The 15,903-nt window shown below is 40.7% G+C and overlaps 1 protein-coding gene across 8 annotated transcripts in view; it reads right to left on the bottom strand.

The window, feature by feature from the left end:
• Positions 1-15,903, bottom strand: part of ubr4 (ubiquitin protein ligase E3 component n-recognin 4) — a 182,104-nt gene that overhangs the window by 139,681 nt on the left and 26,520 nt on the right. For 7 of the 8 annotated variants that reach the window (XR_013578892.1, XM_078557988.1, XM_078557990.1 and 4 more), the window contains exons 15-24: positions 15,236-15,423; positions 12,769-12,928; positions 11,579-11,664; positions 9,606-9,775; positions 8,938-9,220; positions 7,098-7,242; positions 3,772-3,851; positions 3,350-3,478; positions 2,000-2,182; positions 1,068-1,190 (exon numbers count right to left, since the gene is read on the bottom strand). Coding sequence is in view for 7 of the 8 variants with exons in the window: in XM_078557988.1 (XP_078414114.1) it covers positions 1,068-1,190; positions 2,000-2,182; positions 3,350-3,478; positions 3,772-3,851; positions 7,098-7,242; positions 8,938-9,220; positions 9,606-9,775; positions 11,579-11,664; positions 12,769-12,928; positions 15,236-15,423 (1,547 nt within the window). In the remaining variant the exon portion in view is untranslated. The remainder of the gene's footprint in view (positions 1-1,067; positions 1,191-1,999; positions 2,183-3,349; positions 3,479-3,771; positions 3,852-7,097; positions 7,243-8,937; positions 9,221-9,605; positions 9,776-11,578; positions 11,665-12,768; positions 12,929-15,235; positions 15,424-15,903) is intronic. The other variant, XM_078557994.1, reaches the window with a different exon arrangement.

Genomic DNA, 15,903 nt, shown 5'->3' with positions numbered 1-15,903 from the left:
ACATGCTTCCTTCAACCTTGCTTGTTTTTCATAGGGCATTTCACTGTGGTTTTTTTTTTTATTCGTTCATGGGGTGTGGGCTTCGCTGGCTGGGCCAGCATTTATTGCCCATCCCTAATTACCCTTGAGAAGGTGGTGGTGAGCTGCCTTCTTGAACTGCTGCAGTCCATGTGGTATAGGTATACCCACAATGTTTTTAGGGAGTTCCAGAATTTTGACCCAGCGACAGTGAAGGAATGGTGATATATTCCCAAGTCAGGATGGTGAGTCTTCAGGTGGCGGTTGTTGCCAGTGTTCCCATCTATCTGCTACCTTTGTCCTTCTAGATGGTATTGGTTGTGGGTTTGGAAGGTGCTGTCTAAGGAGCCTTGGTGAGTTCCTGCAGTGCATCTTGTAGATGGTACACACTGCTGCTGCTGTGCATCAGTGTTGGAGGGAGTGAATGTTTGTGGATGTGGTGCCAATCAAGCAGGCTGCTTTGTCCTAGACGGTGTCAAGCTTCTTCAGTGTTGTGGGAGCTGCACTCATCCAGGCAGGTGGGGAGTATTCCATCACACTCCTGACTTGAGCCTTGTAGATGGTTGACAGGCTTTGGGGAGTCAAGAGGTGAGTTATGCATCGCAGGATTCCTAGCTTCTGACCTGCTTTTGTAGCCACAATATTTATATGTGGTGTTTAAAGTCTCTTGCCAGTTTCTTTGTGACCTAATAAGAGTGCCCCCAAATCTCCCTTTTCAGCAGACATTTCTGCCTTGAACTTGTTTATTGGTGTAGTTTCTTTCTCAGAGAGCCTCACCCATCCAGGGGGCTAAGCAAGCCTGGCCTGCTATCAGTGCCACTACTGCAATGAGGATGCAGAGTCAATATTTGTATTCACGTTAATAATTCTTCCTTTCCACTTGACCCAGCTTCAGCCCTTAAAAGTATTTTTGGACGATATCGTGCCAATCGATGTGACAGCCTGAAAAACAACCATCAGGAGAGTACTTTCCTCAAAAAGAAATACTCCTCTTACAAAGAAAAACACCCCCCTCCAGTCAGAGAAAATGCTGGTGTGGTCCTTCTTACCTGTCTGGCAACATACTCCTCTGCAAGCTCCACATCATACTTCACAGAACTGCACTTGGTGACGGCCAGTTCCACTAGCGAGCCAGCGTGTTCTAGCTTCATGCCCTGTCGAACCAGGTGATCCTTTACCAACACAAAATCAAACACTGGTCAAAGCAAGGTACTAAACAGCACACTGAACAACTGGGCTTTGTCATATTGAAAATGACCATGCTTTACCTACTTAATATTTCCTTTACAGTTACATAACCAAATAATCCTCCAGCTATTCTTATGTTAAGTAGGTTCATAGCTTAATGAAAGCTTTTTAAGTTATGATAGCCAATGCTACTGATTCTACTGGTAAACGCTCTGCCCAGTACAGTACTGTAGCTGTACCAAACAAATCAGAGAGATTCAAAGCCTCATGCCTGTTCTGCAGTGTTAACAGCTAAAGCAGCAGTCAATGTAATAATAGCGACCTCTGCACCCCTGGTTTCAAGGTTTCTGCTCATAGCCTCTACCGAGAAACCCCTTTTGGAAAGTACATAGCCATCTGGCAAGAACTTGATTTGGCACACCTATAATGCAGCCACCAAACAGTCTGACACTTTCACTGCTCACACATGTGAAACAATTTGGTCGAGGAAATTGGGAGCCTGGCATGAGGCAGCACCATAAGGACAATAGGGGAAAAAATCTGAAAAAAGAAAATAATACCTGAAAGAGCACTTTTTTTTTTTAATCGTCTGTGATGTTGTGCATTCTGGGCAGTTTCCTTGCTAATACATTCTCAAACACACAATTCTTTCTCCTTTGCCCCCCCGCCCCACTTTAACAATTTGTACATTTCCTTTCCCCACAACTGAAGCTGCACTAAGAGAGATTCTTTTTGATCTTTTATGGTCAGCAACCTCCTCATCATGTCTCCACAGAATTTGTATCTTTAGTACCTTGATCCAGGTTACATAGGAGCTGATACATAGTCGTGATGACCAACGAAGTGTGTGCAGGATGTCGCATTCGCTCAGCTCTGTTGTGCTCAATGCCACTTGGTTAATGTAGGCTTTTGACGGAGGCATGATACCCAGGATCCTCCACAAGATCAAGAAGTAGTATTGAATGGAGCATGCCTCCTAGAAGGAAAAGCCAGTGAGAGAACAGCCAGGAACCCTCGAGCAATGATTCACACACAGCTACAAACACTGTCAAAGACTTTCAGTCCAAAACATACTCAGGCTGGCCCAAAAAGACACATATTGGTTAAAATTTCGATTTGTGCAACCTACAGTAAATCAACAATGATTTTTCAACACCTGTACAGCACACACTAGGCTCCCTATTTTGAAGATTAACTTAGGTTTTAGGAATAAACTCTAGAAATGAATTTTAATCTGCATCAGTAATAGATTAAAAATGTGGCACAGTCACAACTTTGAAAAGTAATTCAACGGAAGGTGATGCTGTGAAAATAGCATTATGGTGACAATAGATGCAAAATGTTACCAAATGCTAAAAAATTTACTCTCCCAACTTAGGGCCCACACCAGCTTTTTAAGAATTGTGAAAAGCGGCACAAAATCTGCAAAATCTGTAACATCTGTAGACCTATATATCTGTAGACCTAAAAAATCAATGAAAATGTTTATCAAGGAACGGGATGAAAGGTACACACAGCCAGCTCAGACCGAATGAGGTTGGAAGGACAGCGCTCCAATCTTTCTTCTTCACCCACTCTCCATGTCAGAACCACTAATACAATTTAATCTCAACTCAACAGAGTGAACAAGTAAATAAGGAAACAGAGCAATACCTGTGATGCCCAGTTTTCTTGGTCACCTCAGTTGAAAGAAAGAAAAATTCCCCACACATAAACTAGTGGTTGTTGCCCATACCGTGACATACCTAACAAACCTACCAAAGCAAAGACTGCTCGACACCACTGTCCATCCTCAGGCAAGCCTTAGTTTATACAGCCCATGCCCGCCACATTGAGGTGAATGCTAATTGATAACTAGAGACCATAAATTTAAGACCACCCACTAAAGAGTGAAGCAAACTTTTGATTTTTTTTTGCACAAAAGGTTATTAAGTCACAGAACCTTCTACCAGAAATAGCGGTGGAAACAGGATAGCTTTTTATAAAAGTGGATTTGAGAAAGAAGTATTTAAAGGGCAGAAGGAAAGGGTGGGAAGGAATTAAGTGGATAGCTTTCTTAGTGAGCGAGCGCAGACAGAATGACCCTAATGGCCTTCTACAGTGCTCCAAGGTTTTATGATTCTAACAAAAGTCTGTGCATTACCAGAGGTGTTGCATTCTTGTGCTCTTCCCTCCTGAGTGTGTCAAATTGTGAGCCAGCTGCTAACAGCAAGATCAGTGATGCATACAGATCATCATACTTCAAAGAACCAGTACAAAGATCATCACAGATCTATGGAACAAGAGGGGAGAGAAAAAAAGTGAAAAACCAAGTCTCTAAGTGCAGTATCAAACAATTGTAAGGAGAAATTTCGAATAAACATCAAAACCCCATTACATGCAGGTCTGTAGGCAAATTCCATACTCCACACAATTTGCCATTGCAGCACACTGTAATATTATCGTTACACAAACACTACATAACCCGGTTGTATTAATATTACCATCCTCGTACACTATACAAATTTACAACTTTACACAGAATTCCACTATTCCCCCCCGAAACTCCAATTATATGGTTCTCACCATCTCATCCAATCTGCTCCTGTCATCAGTGGATGTCTCATGTGAAAGAATGCTGTAGAATTTGGGCAAAGGCGTTGAATCTGTGGAAAAGCAGCAGCTCAGTATCAGCAATAAAAACTCAGCATAGGCTATAAATTACTCTATAGCCATCCTTGTATATGACCTTAAGTCATATCCCAGACAGTACTAACACAACAACAGAGGAACAGAAGATTGTAAGCCCAGCCAGCTTGTTTGAAATACCTTGTCCAATATCCAGCTACCCATACCTCTTGCTCCAACACCCAGCCCTGTTACCAACTCTGTCCAACAACCAACCCAGTCACCCCCAATACCCAGTCCTTTTGTATCTATATAGTTATTCAGATCACTGGAACCCTTCACTGTGAACATCACTCATTCTGACCCACATTGTGTAACCAGCTGTTGCCAATACCCAGCCCCCTCACATCTATACTAAACTGCCCTCTTGCTCAGCCTTTTCTTTCTAACTATTCCCACACCCAGCTGTCCTAAATACCAACCTCTAACATCCAGCTCCCTATCATGAAGCCTCCTAGCTCAGATGCATCATATATGAAGAGTTGTCTAAAGCGGGTTGGGAAAATAGATTACGGGTAAGGTCAGTGGATGAGCAGTGGCAGACATTTAAGCAGATATTTCATAACACGCAACAAAAATTTATCCCGGTCAAAAAGAAGGACTCGATGGGAAGGATGAACCACCTGTGGTTAACAAAGGCAGTCAAGGAGAGTGTCCAATCAAAAACTAAGGCATACAAAGCGCCAAAAACTAGTGGTAGGCCAGAGGATTGGGAGTTTTTTTTTTTAGGGACCAGGAGCAGATGACTAAAAAGCTAATAAAGAGAGTGAAAATTGATTATGAAAGTAAATTGGCAAGAAATATAAAAACAAACAGCAAGAGCTTCTATGGGTATATAAAAAGAGAGGCTAAAGTGAGCGCGGGACCTTTGGAGGACGTGACTGGAGGATTGATAACGGGGAACAGGGAAATGGCAGATAATTTAAACCAATATTTTGCATCGGTCTTCACAGTGGAGGACACTATAAACATTCCAAAGATATCAGATAAGCAAGGAGCTAATAGGAGGAAAGATCTTGTAACAGTCTCTATCATGAGGGACAAGTGTTTGAGAAACTAATGGGACTAAAGGCAGACGAGTCACCAGGACCTGATGGCCTGCATCCAAGGGTTTTAAAGGAAGTGGCTGCAGATATAGTGGAGGCATTGGTCAAAATATTCCAGAACTCACTGGAATCTGGGAGTGTCCCAGCAGATTGGAAAACCGCTAATGTGACGCTCCTGTTCAAGAAGAGAGGGAGACAAAAAGCAGCAAACTATAGGCCAGTCAGCCTAACGTTTGTCATTGGGAAAACACTAGAGTCCATTATTAAGGAAGAAATAGCATGACATTTAGAAAAGCGTAACACAATCAAACAGAGTCAACATGGTTTTATGAAAGGGAAATCATGTTTGACAAATTTGCTAGAGTTCTTTGAGGATATAACAAGCAGAGTGGATAAAGGGGAACCGTTAGGTGTAGTGTATTTGGATTTCCAGAAGGCATTCAATAAGTTGCCACATAAAAAGGTTATTGCACAAGATAAGAGCTCACAGTATTGGGGGTAATGTATTAGCATGGATTGAGGATTCGTTAACACATAGGAGACAGAGAATCTAGATTAATGGGTCTTTTTCAGGTTGGAAAGACGTAACTAGTGGAGTGCCACAAGGATCAGTCCTAGGATCTCAATTATTTACAATCTGTATTAACGACTTGCAGGAGGGGGCAGAGTGTAATGTATCTAAATTTGCTGACAATACAAATATAGGTGGGAGGGCATGTTGTGATGAAGACATAAGGAATCTGCAAGGGGATATAGATAGGTTAAGTGAGTGGGCAAAAACTTGGCAGATGGACTTTAATATAGGAAAGTGCGAGGTCATGCACTTTGGTAGGAAAAATCAAAAGGCAGACAATTATTTAAATGGAGAGTGACTCCAAAAAAGTGCAGCACAGAGGGATCTGGGTGTTCTTGTGCATGAAAAACAAAAAGTTAGCATGCAGGTGCAGCAAGTAATTAAGAAGGCAGATGGAATTTTGGCCTGTATTGCTAGGGGGCTGGAGTTTAAAAATAGGGAAGTCTTGTTACAACTGTACAGGGTGCTGGTGAGGCCGCATTTGGAGTACTGTGTACACTTCTGGTCCCCGTATTTAAGAAAGGATATACTGGCATTGGAGGCAGTTCAAAAGAGATTCACGAGGCTGATTCCTGGGGTGAAGGGGTTGACTTATCAAGAATGGCTAAACAGGGTAGGCCTTTATTCATTGGAGTTTAGAAGAATGAGGGGCGATCTTATTGAGACGTACAAAATTCTGAGGGGGCTTGACAGGGTAAATGTTGAGAAGATGTTTCCACTAGTGGGAAAATCTCAAACTAGGGGACATAGTTACAGAATAAGGGGACACTCATTTAAAACTGAGATGCGAAGGAATTTCTTTTCTCAGAGGGTACTGAATGTCTGGAATTCTCTATCTCAGAGAGTTCTGGAGGCTGGATCACAAAGTACTTCAAGAGGAGGTAGATAGATTTTTGAAATATTGGGGAGTTGAGGGGTATGAGAAGCTGACACGAAAGAGGAGTTGAGGCCTGGGACAGATCAGCCATGATTTTATTGAATGGTGGGGCAGGCTTGAGGGGCCGAACGGCCTGCTCCTGCTCCTATTTGTTACGTTCTTATGCGTCTTTAAAATGTTTTTTCCTGTTCAAGGTCTAAAACGATCACATCATTTTTTATCAGATTGATTTTTAAATAAAGTGCCCCTTTAACCTGTATTTGTTGATTTGGTTTATAGATTTCTCTGAATTTTACCCCAATTCCTCCATGCTTCCTGCCCTCAAATATCGCACTGTCATGGACTGATTCATCTTTTGTGCTTTGAATTTCTGACATTTTCTCATTCAACTAATTCCCACAACCAGAGTATAAACCATTCCACTGATCCCTCTCTTCTACAAATATCGCTATCTACATTCTCATTACCTGATATTTCCAGTCTCACCTTTTGTCATGCCGCGTGACCATTCTACAATTCTATCTTTTCAGCATTCATCCTCAGTTTGCAGTACCTGCCAACAGTTTCTAGTCTGGCTCTGCCATATCTTTCCCACTCAATGTTCTTTCCAAGCTGCGTGGCCATGCTGCATTCTGGAATGTACTGTTCGGTGCAATAAAGAGATGGTACACAAAGAAAAATTATAGGGACCAGTGGTCCAACTGTGTTTCGCCTAGCTTTGCCGTACCTGTTCCACTGTGTTTAGCCCAGTTTTCTTCAACCTCCTTAAATCCATGATAAAGTGGCACTTGAATGCGTCGACCAGATTCCTGGGTGCCACTGGCGATGGCACCAGCACCGCATACTGGTGAGGTTAATAGATTGTACTGAATCTACAGCAAAGATTAAACATCCATAATGTCAGCCAAACACATGCTCTAATATGGGCTGCCCCACATATGCCACGACAGTATTGCATTTATGTTGTTTAGTTCACTTTTTCAAACAGTATCTGAAGGAGAGAGAATGACAACAATCTCATGTGTAAATCAAGCAGAATTGAAGATACAAATGACTGGTTGAGTTCAGAGCCCCCACACTGACTAACTGAATGGCAGGCTCAGCATAGGATTGATGAGGCTGAGAGGAAAAAAATATATAGCTGTGATTGAACGAATGACATAAGGCAGAAGTTTAAACTGAACACCTAGAAAGCAGAGACAAACAACACAGGCATTTGCAGGAATAATGAAAGAAAACAGAAGCTAAACAAAACACAGGAACAAAAATGCAGAAAATTAGGCTTCGAGAGTGAGGGACTAAAACAAAGTGAAATGTGAGGTTCAGCTTGAGAAAATGAAAATCTGAACAAACAAGGCTGAGGATTGGGTAGAAAAATTCATTTAATTTTCTTTGCTGAAATTGCTTAAATACTTTCACTGACAGTTCTGCGATTTTATTTAGCGGCCGCTGCAGGGAAAGACAAGTGGCAAATGGCAAGGACAGGGTCAGGCTCTCTTTAAAAAACCCCACAGTTGACTAACTTCTTCACATCCACTGTCTGAAGTAAAAGAATATCTAGTTGGGCGAAGTACTGGGTGGCAACTGGTGCCTGTGACACCATGCAAAGAAGTCAATGCCACATGAAGAAAAGAATATTTTAAGTGTCAACTTTAACGTAAGGTTAACATAACTACATTGAAGTTATTGCTGACCTTTAAGTCAATTTGTATTATTATAACGCGTTAAGTGTCACAGCGGGTGAGCTGAAAACATATTTCCTGGACTTGATGGCTGTCCAAAAGTTAAAAGTTTCTCCTGTAGTCTGTCAGCAGCTTTTAGCTCTTGAGTTTATCTATGTGAGGTTTATTCAGTGTTTCAATGTGTGTTGTGTAAGATCAGGGTGTACATAATACAATTCCTGTGTTTTGTATAAAGTTTGCCATTTTTGTTCTGCTGAGTAAATATGACTTTGGGGAAGAAAGAGCGAAAGCAACCCAGGGTTTAATTCATGCTCCTGAGCACTGACTGGAATGCAGTAAATAGAAAGTCTTCATCAGAGCAGAGTTACCAAGTAGAGCAGTGTTCCCAAGTATGACTTTCACTCAGGAGGCTCTGCCTCAGTTCCCTTTTATTTGTTTCAATAACCACATTTACTGAACCCCTGTTGCAATCTGAATATGAAATCAAACAACTGCTCCAAGATTGCTAAAGTAGCACAAAAGAGGTAAAATAAAATGTTATATTTAGATTTACAAAATACAGTGCACATACTCAATACCCAGTTCCATGTGGTCTTTCTCTTAGGGTAAATGAGTTGGCTAAGTTGCAAGGCCAGCACAACAAAACAGTGAGCAAAGCACAAGACAGGTTTTGGTGATGAGACTGCCAAATGCATTGAGCCAGTACCCTAGGCGCTGTACCCGTTTCTCAAATGGCGTAAACCTCCTGTAGTTTCATAACCAGCAATCATTTAACCTACACGTTTTGTTCAACAGAATGTAATAGGGTCAACACAATGTTGCAGTTTGGCATTATGGGTTCAGTTATAACTTACATATTCAGTCAACAGCTCAATTGGTCCTTACCTGTTCAAATAGGTAGATTGGCACTTTTGAATATTGCTGAAGGATGTATTCAAAAACCAGCAACAGTCGGGCGAGAGTCAGTGGCACACAGCGAACCTGAGCTTCTGCCTTAGATGCCACTTCAACAATCACCTGAATGCACATTGTGACCACAGCACGCCGGCCACTCTCTGAGAAATTATGGAAAATTAGTAGTAGGAGCTGAAGGTGCTCAACATTCAGATCCTCTGAGTCAGTTGGTACTACACCATGGAATATGTTTTGCTTCAGTGTCCCAATAAACCTATCCGGGAAAAAGGAGACAATCATTCATTTACTCTTCTGTGCTGAGAGTAAAGTTACTCATGCAGGCTATAAAACTATTGGTAAACAAGTGATTACTGTGATATCAGCTACGGATTCCGGAATTGTACAGCCAAAGCAATGGGGCCAATAACTCCCTCCATCTGTGATTCTGCACATAGGTGGGTTTTCACTCTTTCAATGTCTGGTGTCAAAGATGACCACCACTTTTCCTCTCTCAATTTAGCAAAACGAACTCAAACATAACAAGCAACATTAATTCTGCACTCCATTCAGGAGAACAGCAAAAGGCACGATGCATGACAGGACTCTTTAGGTTTCTTCAATCTTTCTCAAGAGTTTTGTTAGTATTAAGAATACCTTACCTTTCCCAGATTTTCATACACTCTGGTACATCTGGCTCACCCTGTGCACTGGCTTTGTGCTGCCAGATTAACAGCAGGCGTGATAGCACAGAAAGACTCTGCGAGTGGATATACAACGGCCATGGACCCTCAGAGAATGGCGCAATTCCCAGCTGCTGCAGCAGAGTGTTCTGAGTAAAATACCATATAGTTAACACCATGATGTTGAATGTGTTTACCACAATACTAGACTCATGCACAACATCAGCTTGTTAATCAGCGTATTATATATGGAATTCAGTTCCATCGTTGGGCAAAGCTGCAAATGTGTTGTGAAATATGAGAAAAAGGTTACTATGTAGATAGGCTAAATACCATATCACAAGATAGAGAATAGTTCAAATGAATTATAACAACCTTGTGTTTGTGTCAGCTTGCAAAAGAATATAGGTTGCAACACCGACAAGTTAAAAATAATGAACTGCTCAAAAATAATAAGCAAAAGAGCCTAGAGAGTGGTTAAAAACAAGATCAGGAAGGAAACTGAGTCAACAAATTGGGTATAACCTTAGGTAACAGAGACTGGGACCTCAAGAAGAAAGTTCACCAAAGATGCTGTTTTATCTCTATTCAGAATTAGGTAACTATACTCGTTCTGTATTTTGCAATGCTGTGAATATAGTCACAAAAGACAATTTGTTGTCATGAGCCTGATTATTTCATATCTGAAACTTTGACACTCCTATCATTAGAGTCAACACTGCCAACAGTACATAAAACTAGTTTCAATCACAACCATCTGAAAATTAACACAATAGTATCTGGGACTGAGACACACATTTACTTAGTAACAGGCATCAAATGCACTAGAGCACAACCCAACCACCCAGTTCCTCCTGAACAGCTGTCTATAGCAGCACGAAAGCAATGCACTTTTTGCAAGCTATTCCAATGTCTATTTTAAACCTTTCATATTACACAGGATATACAGCATAGAAACAGATCACATGGCCCAAATAATCGACGCCAGCAATCATGCCCTACTCAAGTCTCCTCCTCCTGCCTTTCCTCATAAGCCTCTATGCCCTTCCCCCTCATATGCTTATCTTGCCTCCCTTAAATGCATTTACACTATTCTCCATGGTAGAAAGTCACACATTCTCACCGCTTGTTGGGTAAACTCACTAGTGTTTTTTCTAAATTCATTCATGGGCGTCACTGGCTAGGCCAGCATTTATTTCTCATTCCCAATCCCTTGCTCAGAGGGCATTTAAGAGTCAACCACAGTCACATGTAGGCCAGACCAGGTGAGGAGGGCAGACTTCCTTCCCTAAAGGACATTAGTGAACCAGATGGGTTTTTACAAAACAGACTTTTTATTGGATTCAAGTTTCACCATCTGCCATGGTGGGATTTGAACCCCGGTCCCCAGAGCATTGCCCTGGTTCTCTGGGATATGAGTGACAATACCACTATGCCACTGCCTCCCCAGTGAGTAAGCTTAGTTTCTGCATCGACCCTTCACACTGTTCAAATCAAAGTGTTGATTTGAAGGAGCTATTCAATGGGGGATGCTCACATTGAATAATAACAAAGATACATCAACAAATAAAACTGAAAGGACTTGTCTCACGACATTAGAAGTTGGGGATAAGAGAAACTTGTGCTGCAATTCAAACTTTACACAATAGAGAAACATAGAAAGCATGTGGCTAGAAAGACATTCAGCCCTCACTGCAGCTCCCCTAATGTGAAATACCGCAGCCTACCATTCTGGCCAGTAACTCTGGATGCAAATTTTCATTTTTAACACACAAGCTTGTTATTTACAGATGACCATTTCACAGATATCAAGAAATGAAGCCCACTCTCATGCATTATCATTCAATCTTTAATATCACATAGTGGATTCAACAGCAGGTGAGGGAAGCATACACACAAAAACATATTGTCAACATTAATTAAGCACAGTCAGTGATGCACTGTGGACTCACCTGCAGGATAGGTGATGGAAGATCAGACGTGACCATAGAATGGTTAAAGTGATATAATGCAGCTGCAAACTCCTCATCTGATGGCCCTATGCAAAAATAAAAACTTTGAATGTCAACAAGAAAGGGAGACAGAGGGACACAGGAATACAAAAATAATGTTTTACCCAAAGATGTAAAAAAAAAAGCAACCAATTTTTGAAAATGGAAGCCACAGCTTATCAAGGCTTTAAGAAATCAGCCAGAGTTGCCTCAGTCATAGAAAGTTTCCAATGAGAAAATAAAACAATAAATCAGAAAAATAAAAAGTTAAAAGAAGCTTTGAACAAGATGCTTTCCCAAATTTTACCTTGGATACCCACTATATTAAGCTTGTGTTGCAGCCTTTCATGTGGAACTTTCTAAAAAGCTTTCTGGAAGTCTAAGTATACTATGGTAGAGGGTTTTCCAACATCTACTTGGGATATCAACTCAGAAGAAAGTCCTTTGGTAAGGTAGATTCTACCCATTTTAAAACTGTAAGCTGGCATTTATTAGTTTATTTTTAAGAAGCCATGATTAAGTTTGCCCTAATAACTTATTTCACTACATTTCCCCAGTTCTGATGAAAGGTCATTGACTGAAATGTTAATGGTTTCTCATTCCACAGATGCTGCCTGACTTGATTAGCATTTCCAGCATTTTCAGTTTTTATTTCAGATTTCCAGCATCCACAGTATTTTATTTTTGTTTTGATTAGAATATTCAGCACAGAAAGCCCATTGTGTTGTGCCAACTTTGAAAGGTCTATCCAATTAGTCCCACTCCAGTGTTCTGTCCCCTATCTCTTGAAAACCTTACAGGCTTTCCAGAGTAAAGTCTTCTTACTTATTGCTCGTGTTGTTTCATTAGTCCATGTAGTACCACAATTGCCAACCTCACACTCATTTCCTCTGTACATGAACCCTTCCTCACAAGACAAGTGGGTCTCCAGCACTTTCCTTTCATGATGGATGGACAGACAGAAGGTCCAAAGTCCTCCATTCTAATGCGTTGCAATATACAGGAACAGTAAGTGAACCAACAGCAACTCCTCTTCCACTTTAGAAATGAGACTTAGAGGCCACAACCAACATCCAAGGCTTAAGCAGACCTCTTTGTTCTGAATGCCAGCTACAGCTTGTTGGTTGCCATCACTAAAAGAGCTTGCTGACCTTTTGTTCCATCTTTGTCCACATCTTTAATGATACTGGCTAATGTCATCATGTGCTGTTCAGTCAGAGAAACACTCAGGTAATTCCGGATAAAGTTGTTCCTCGAGTTCAGCATTGAAGATGTAATGAAATTAAAAATACTTGAAGCCAGGCTCAGAAACTGAAAAACAAATTTTAAAATATATTTTAAATATTCAGATTTTACTGGAGGTCGATCATCTTCATTCTCCAGCAACTTCTTCACCAATGCCATTTCCAATACCTGTGAATGGAATTCTAATCCTAATATTCAGTTCTACTTGTAAGCAACAACATTGTAAAACAGCTTCTACTTGCTAACTCCTCAGTCATGTGCTACTTAAGTTTAAACCTTAAAGGTAACAATGGTACATTGCTAGCTTTACAGGTCAGAATGTTCCTGAATCAATCCCTAGTCTGGGGTAAACTCATCAGAGCAGCAGCTCAGGTGCTATAAGTGACCTCAGCATCCTTAAAGAAGGAAATAACCAGGCAGGGTTACCACTTCTGATATCTTTGTGGTGACCACTACTGGAACATGCCCATGCATGAACCAGTGGTGAGGATTAGTGTCTGATGCAAGTATCTTGTTGGCGTCTATGCCGGGCAAAGTATCTGATAGTGAGTGGTGCCCCGTGAACACAAACAGAGTTAGCATCTTCAAGATGGAAAAAGAGTAAATTAGAAAACAACATCTGTAGACACAAATTAAGCAGGAAAACCTCCGTAGCTAACAGATAAATTGTAGCGCTAGACAAAGGAACTGCGGCCCAAAGTCAGATCCACCCTTCATTCTTTGTGGTTGCAAGGTTACAGTCAGGTTATTTGTCTTGCATTAGCATCTCCTACACAATCCAATTTCTGCTGCTCTCCTTCCAAGAGATTTACTGATTCACCCCCTTATATAAATAGATGTAATTTGTTTAAAGGGCCTGGAGATACAATGAAAATTTACATTCAAAGAGAAGTGCTGGATATAACCTGAGGGGGATTTGTGTGCGCAGGGCAGAGGCATGTAACATAAAAGCAGCTGTAAGCCGACAACTATCTGCAAAGGAACCAAATTGAAAGGAACCTCATTTTGAATTTGTAAGGTGAAAATGCTTTGCCTGGTTTCTGGTTAAAGCTATGGGTTGCTGTTGCCTTAGTGGAGATTAATTTGGGAATTTGTTAAAAGTTATGGTAGTAGTAATTTGTACCCACGTTATATGTTTAATTTGTTGCAAGTTAATAAATGTCTCATTTAGTTTGATGAAAAAACCTCTTGCGAACTCGTGGTCTTATTCCTGAATTTAGAGCTGCATCTCAAACGTACCAATTGAAAATATAGGTTATGACAGTTGTTTAAAGTTTCCCTCTGGGATTTCAAAATAACAGCCTTTAACAACTGCTCTGTCATAACAGGCAATAAATGCTGGCCTTGCTTGTGATGTCACATCACATAAACAAATAAAAATGGAGAGATGCAGTGGATGCCATATACACGAAGGTTGGAAAAGTCTTCTGACAAAGTACTACACAGGTTATTAGAGAAAATTATGAGGTATGGAATTAAGGAGGGAGTAACAAATTGGATTAAAAGCTGATTAGACAGGAGACAACAAAAATTAGGAATTAAGAACAGTTTATCCAGAGTTATATGCAAGTGAATAGTGAAGCCCAATAGGGTTAAGTTCTGGGGCCATTTCTGTTCGCAGGGATTTAAAGATGCTATTAAACAGGTACAGTTAATTATTTTGAAACTGAAGGAAGCATCAGAAGAATATTGATCAGATGGGAAAATGGACTATAAAGTAGCAGATGGAATTCAATACATGAGGTGCTACATTTTGGTAAAAAAAAAGCTAATAGGAGTAATTGTACTTTGAATGGAAGTAGACTCAGTGCTGTAGAAGAGCAAAGTGATTTGAGGGAAGGTTCACAAAATTTTCAAGGCAGTAATTCAGTTTAATGTAAGAGGTTTAGAGCAGGAAGCAAGAGCTATCCCTTTTCCACTCAGAATTGAGAGCTGTGGAATTCGCTTCCAGTTAGTGGCTGAGGCAGAAACAATGTCAACATTCAGAATGAGATGAGATAGAATAATGGAACGGATCATGCCTATGCTGGCTCACTCAAACAGCAGTTGGGCTTAGCCCTACAGTCCTGCCTTTATTCATAAACCTGTAAGTTCATCATCTTCAAGTACATATCCAACTCCCTTTTAAAATTATTCATGTAAGAAAAATGGAATAAACGTCTATGGGAACAGTGTGGATAAAGGTGAAGCAGACTACTTGCTTGCAATGAAGGGTAAATACTGACATGAGTCAAATGGTCTGTTTCCATGTTGTAACTTCAGTAACATTTCCATGATTCAATCTTCAACGGGGAACACATAAAATACTTGTCCAGATTTGTCAAAGACAGGTTATCTTTACCTTCTACCTAAATACTGTTGTATATCACTCACCAGCTCAGGGTCTCTGCGACTCGCCAATATGTTGCCATTCTCTCCAGGACACTGCTTACTTGGGCTCTTCAATCGTGGAGAACTCTCCAAAGGAGGCGGTGGAGGAGGAGGGGGAGGTGCTGATTTCTCCTTGCTGGGAGAGATGGTCTCCTCAAACCACTGGCCAAGAATTGGCTCACTGTCATCATCTGTAATATAAACAATGCAGAGATACAGCACACACATCAAAGGCAGATTAAGTAACAAAAAAACAAACTTCAATAGCACAACCCACAGGTAGCATGATTATTAATGAATTACAATCACAAAATGGAATTGCAGAAATTTACAGTATGGAAGGAAAACATTCAGCCAATTGTGCCCATACCAGCTCCCTGAAAGAATTGTTCAATTAGTCCTACTCCCCAGCTTTCTCCACACCATCTTATATTTCTCTTTTGCAAATATTTATCCACTTTAAAAGCAAATGAATTCTGATTCCACCATTGCTTGCGGTGTTAAATTCCACACCCTAACAGCCCTCTATGTTAAAAAATATCTTATTTTTCCTTTATCCTATTGGTTATTTATGTCTAGTTACCATTTCCTTGTACAGTAGAAATAATTTACTTCTCCTCCCCCCTCCCCAATTTATCTCATGAAATTCTGACCAACTCTTTCAGATCTCC

This window comes from Cetorhinus maximus, chromosome 15 (genome assembly GCF_964194155.1).
Source record: "Cetorhinus maximus chromosome 15, sCetMax3.hap1.1, whole genome shotgun sequence".
In the NCBI taxonomy this organism is placed as follows: Eukaryota; Metazoa; Chordata; class Chondrichthyes; order Lamniformes; family Cetorhinidae; genus Cetorhinus; species Cetorhinus maximus.
The sequence above is the reverse complement of the archived record's forward strand: the minus strand, read 5'-3'. Positions and strand labels throughout refer to the sequence as shown.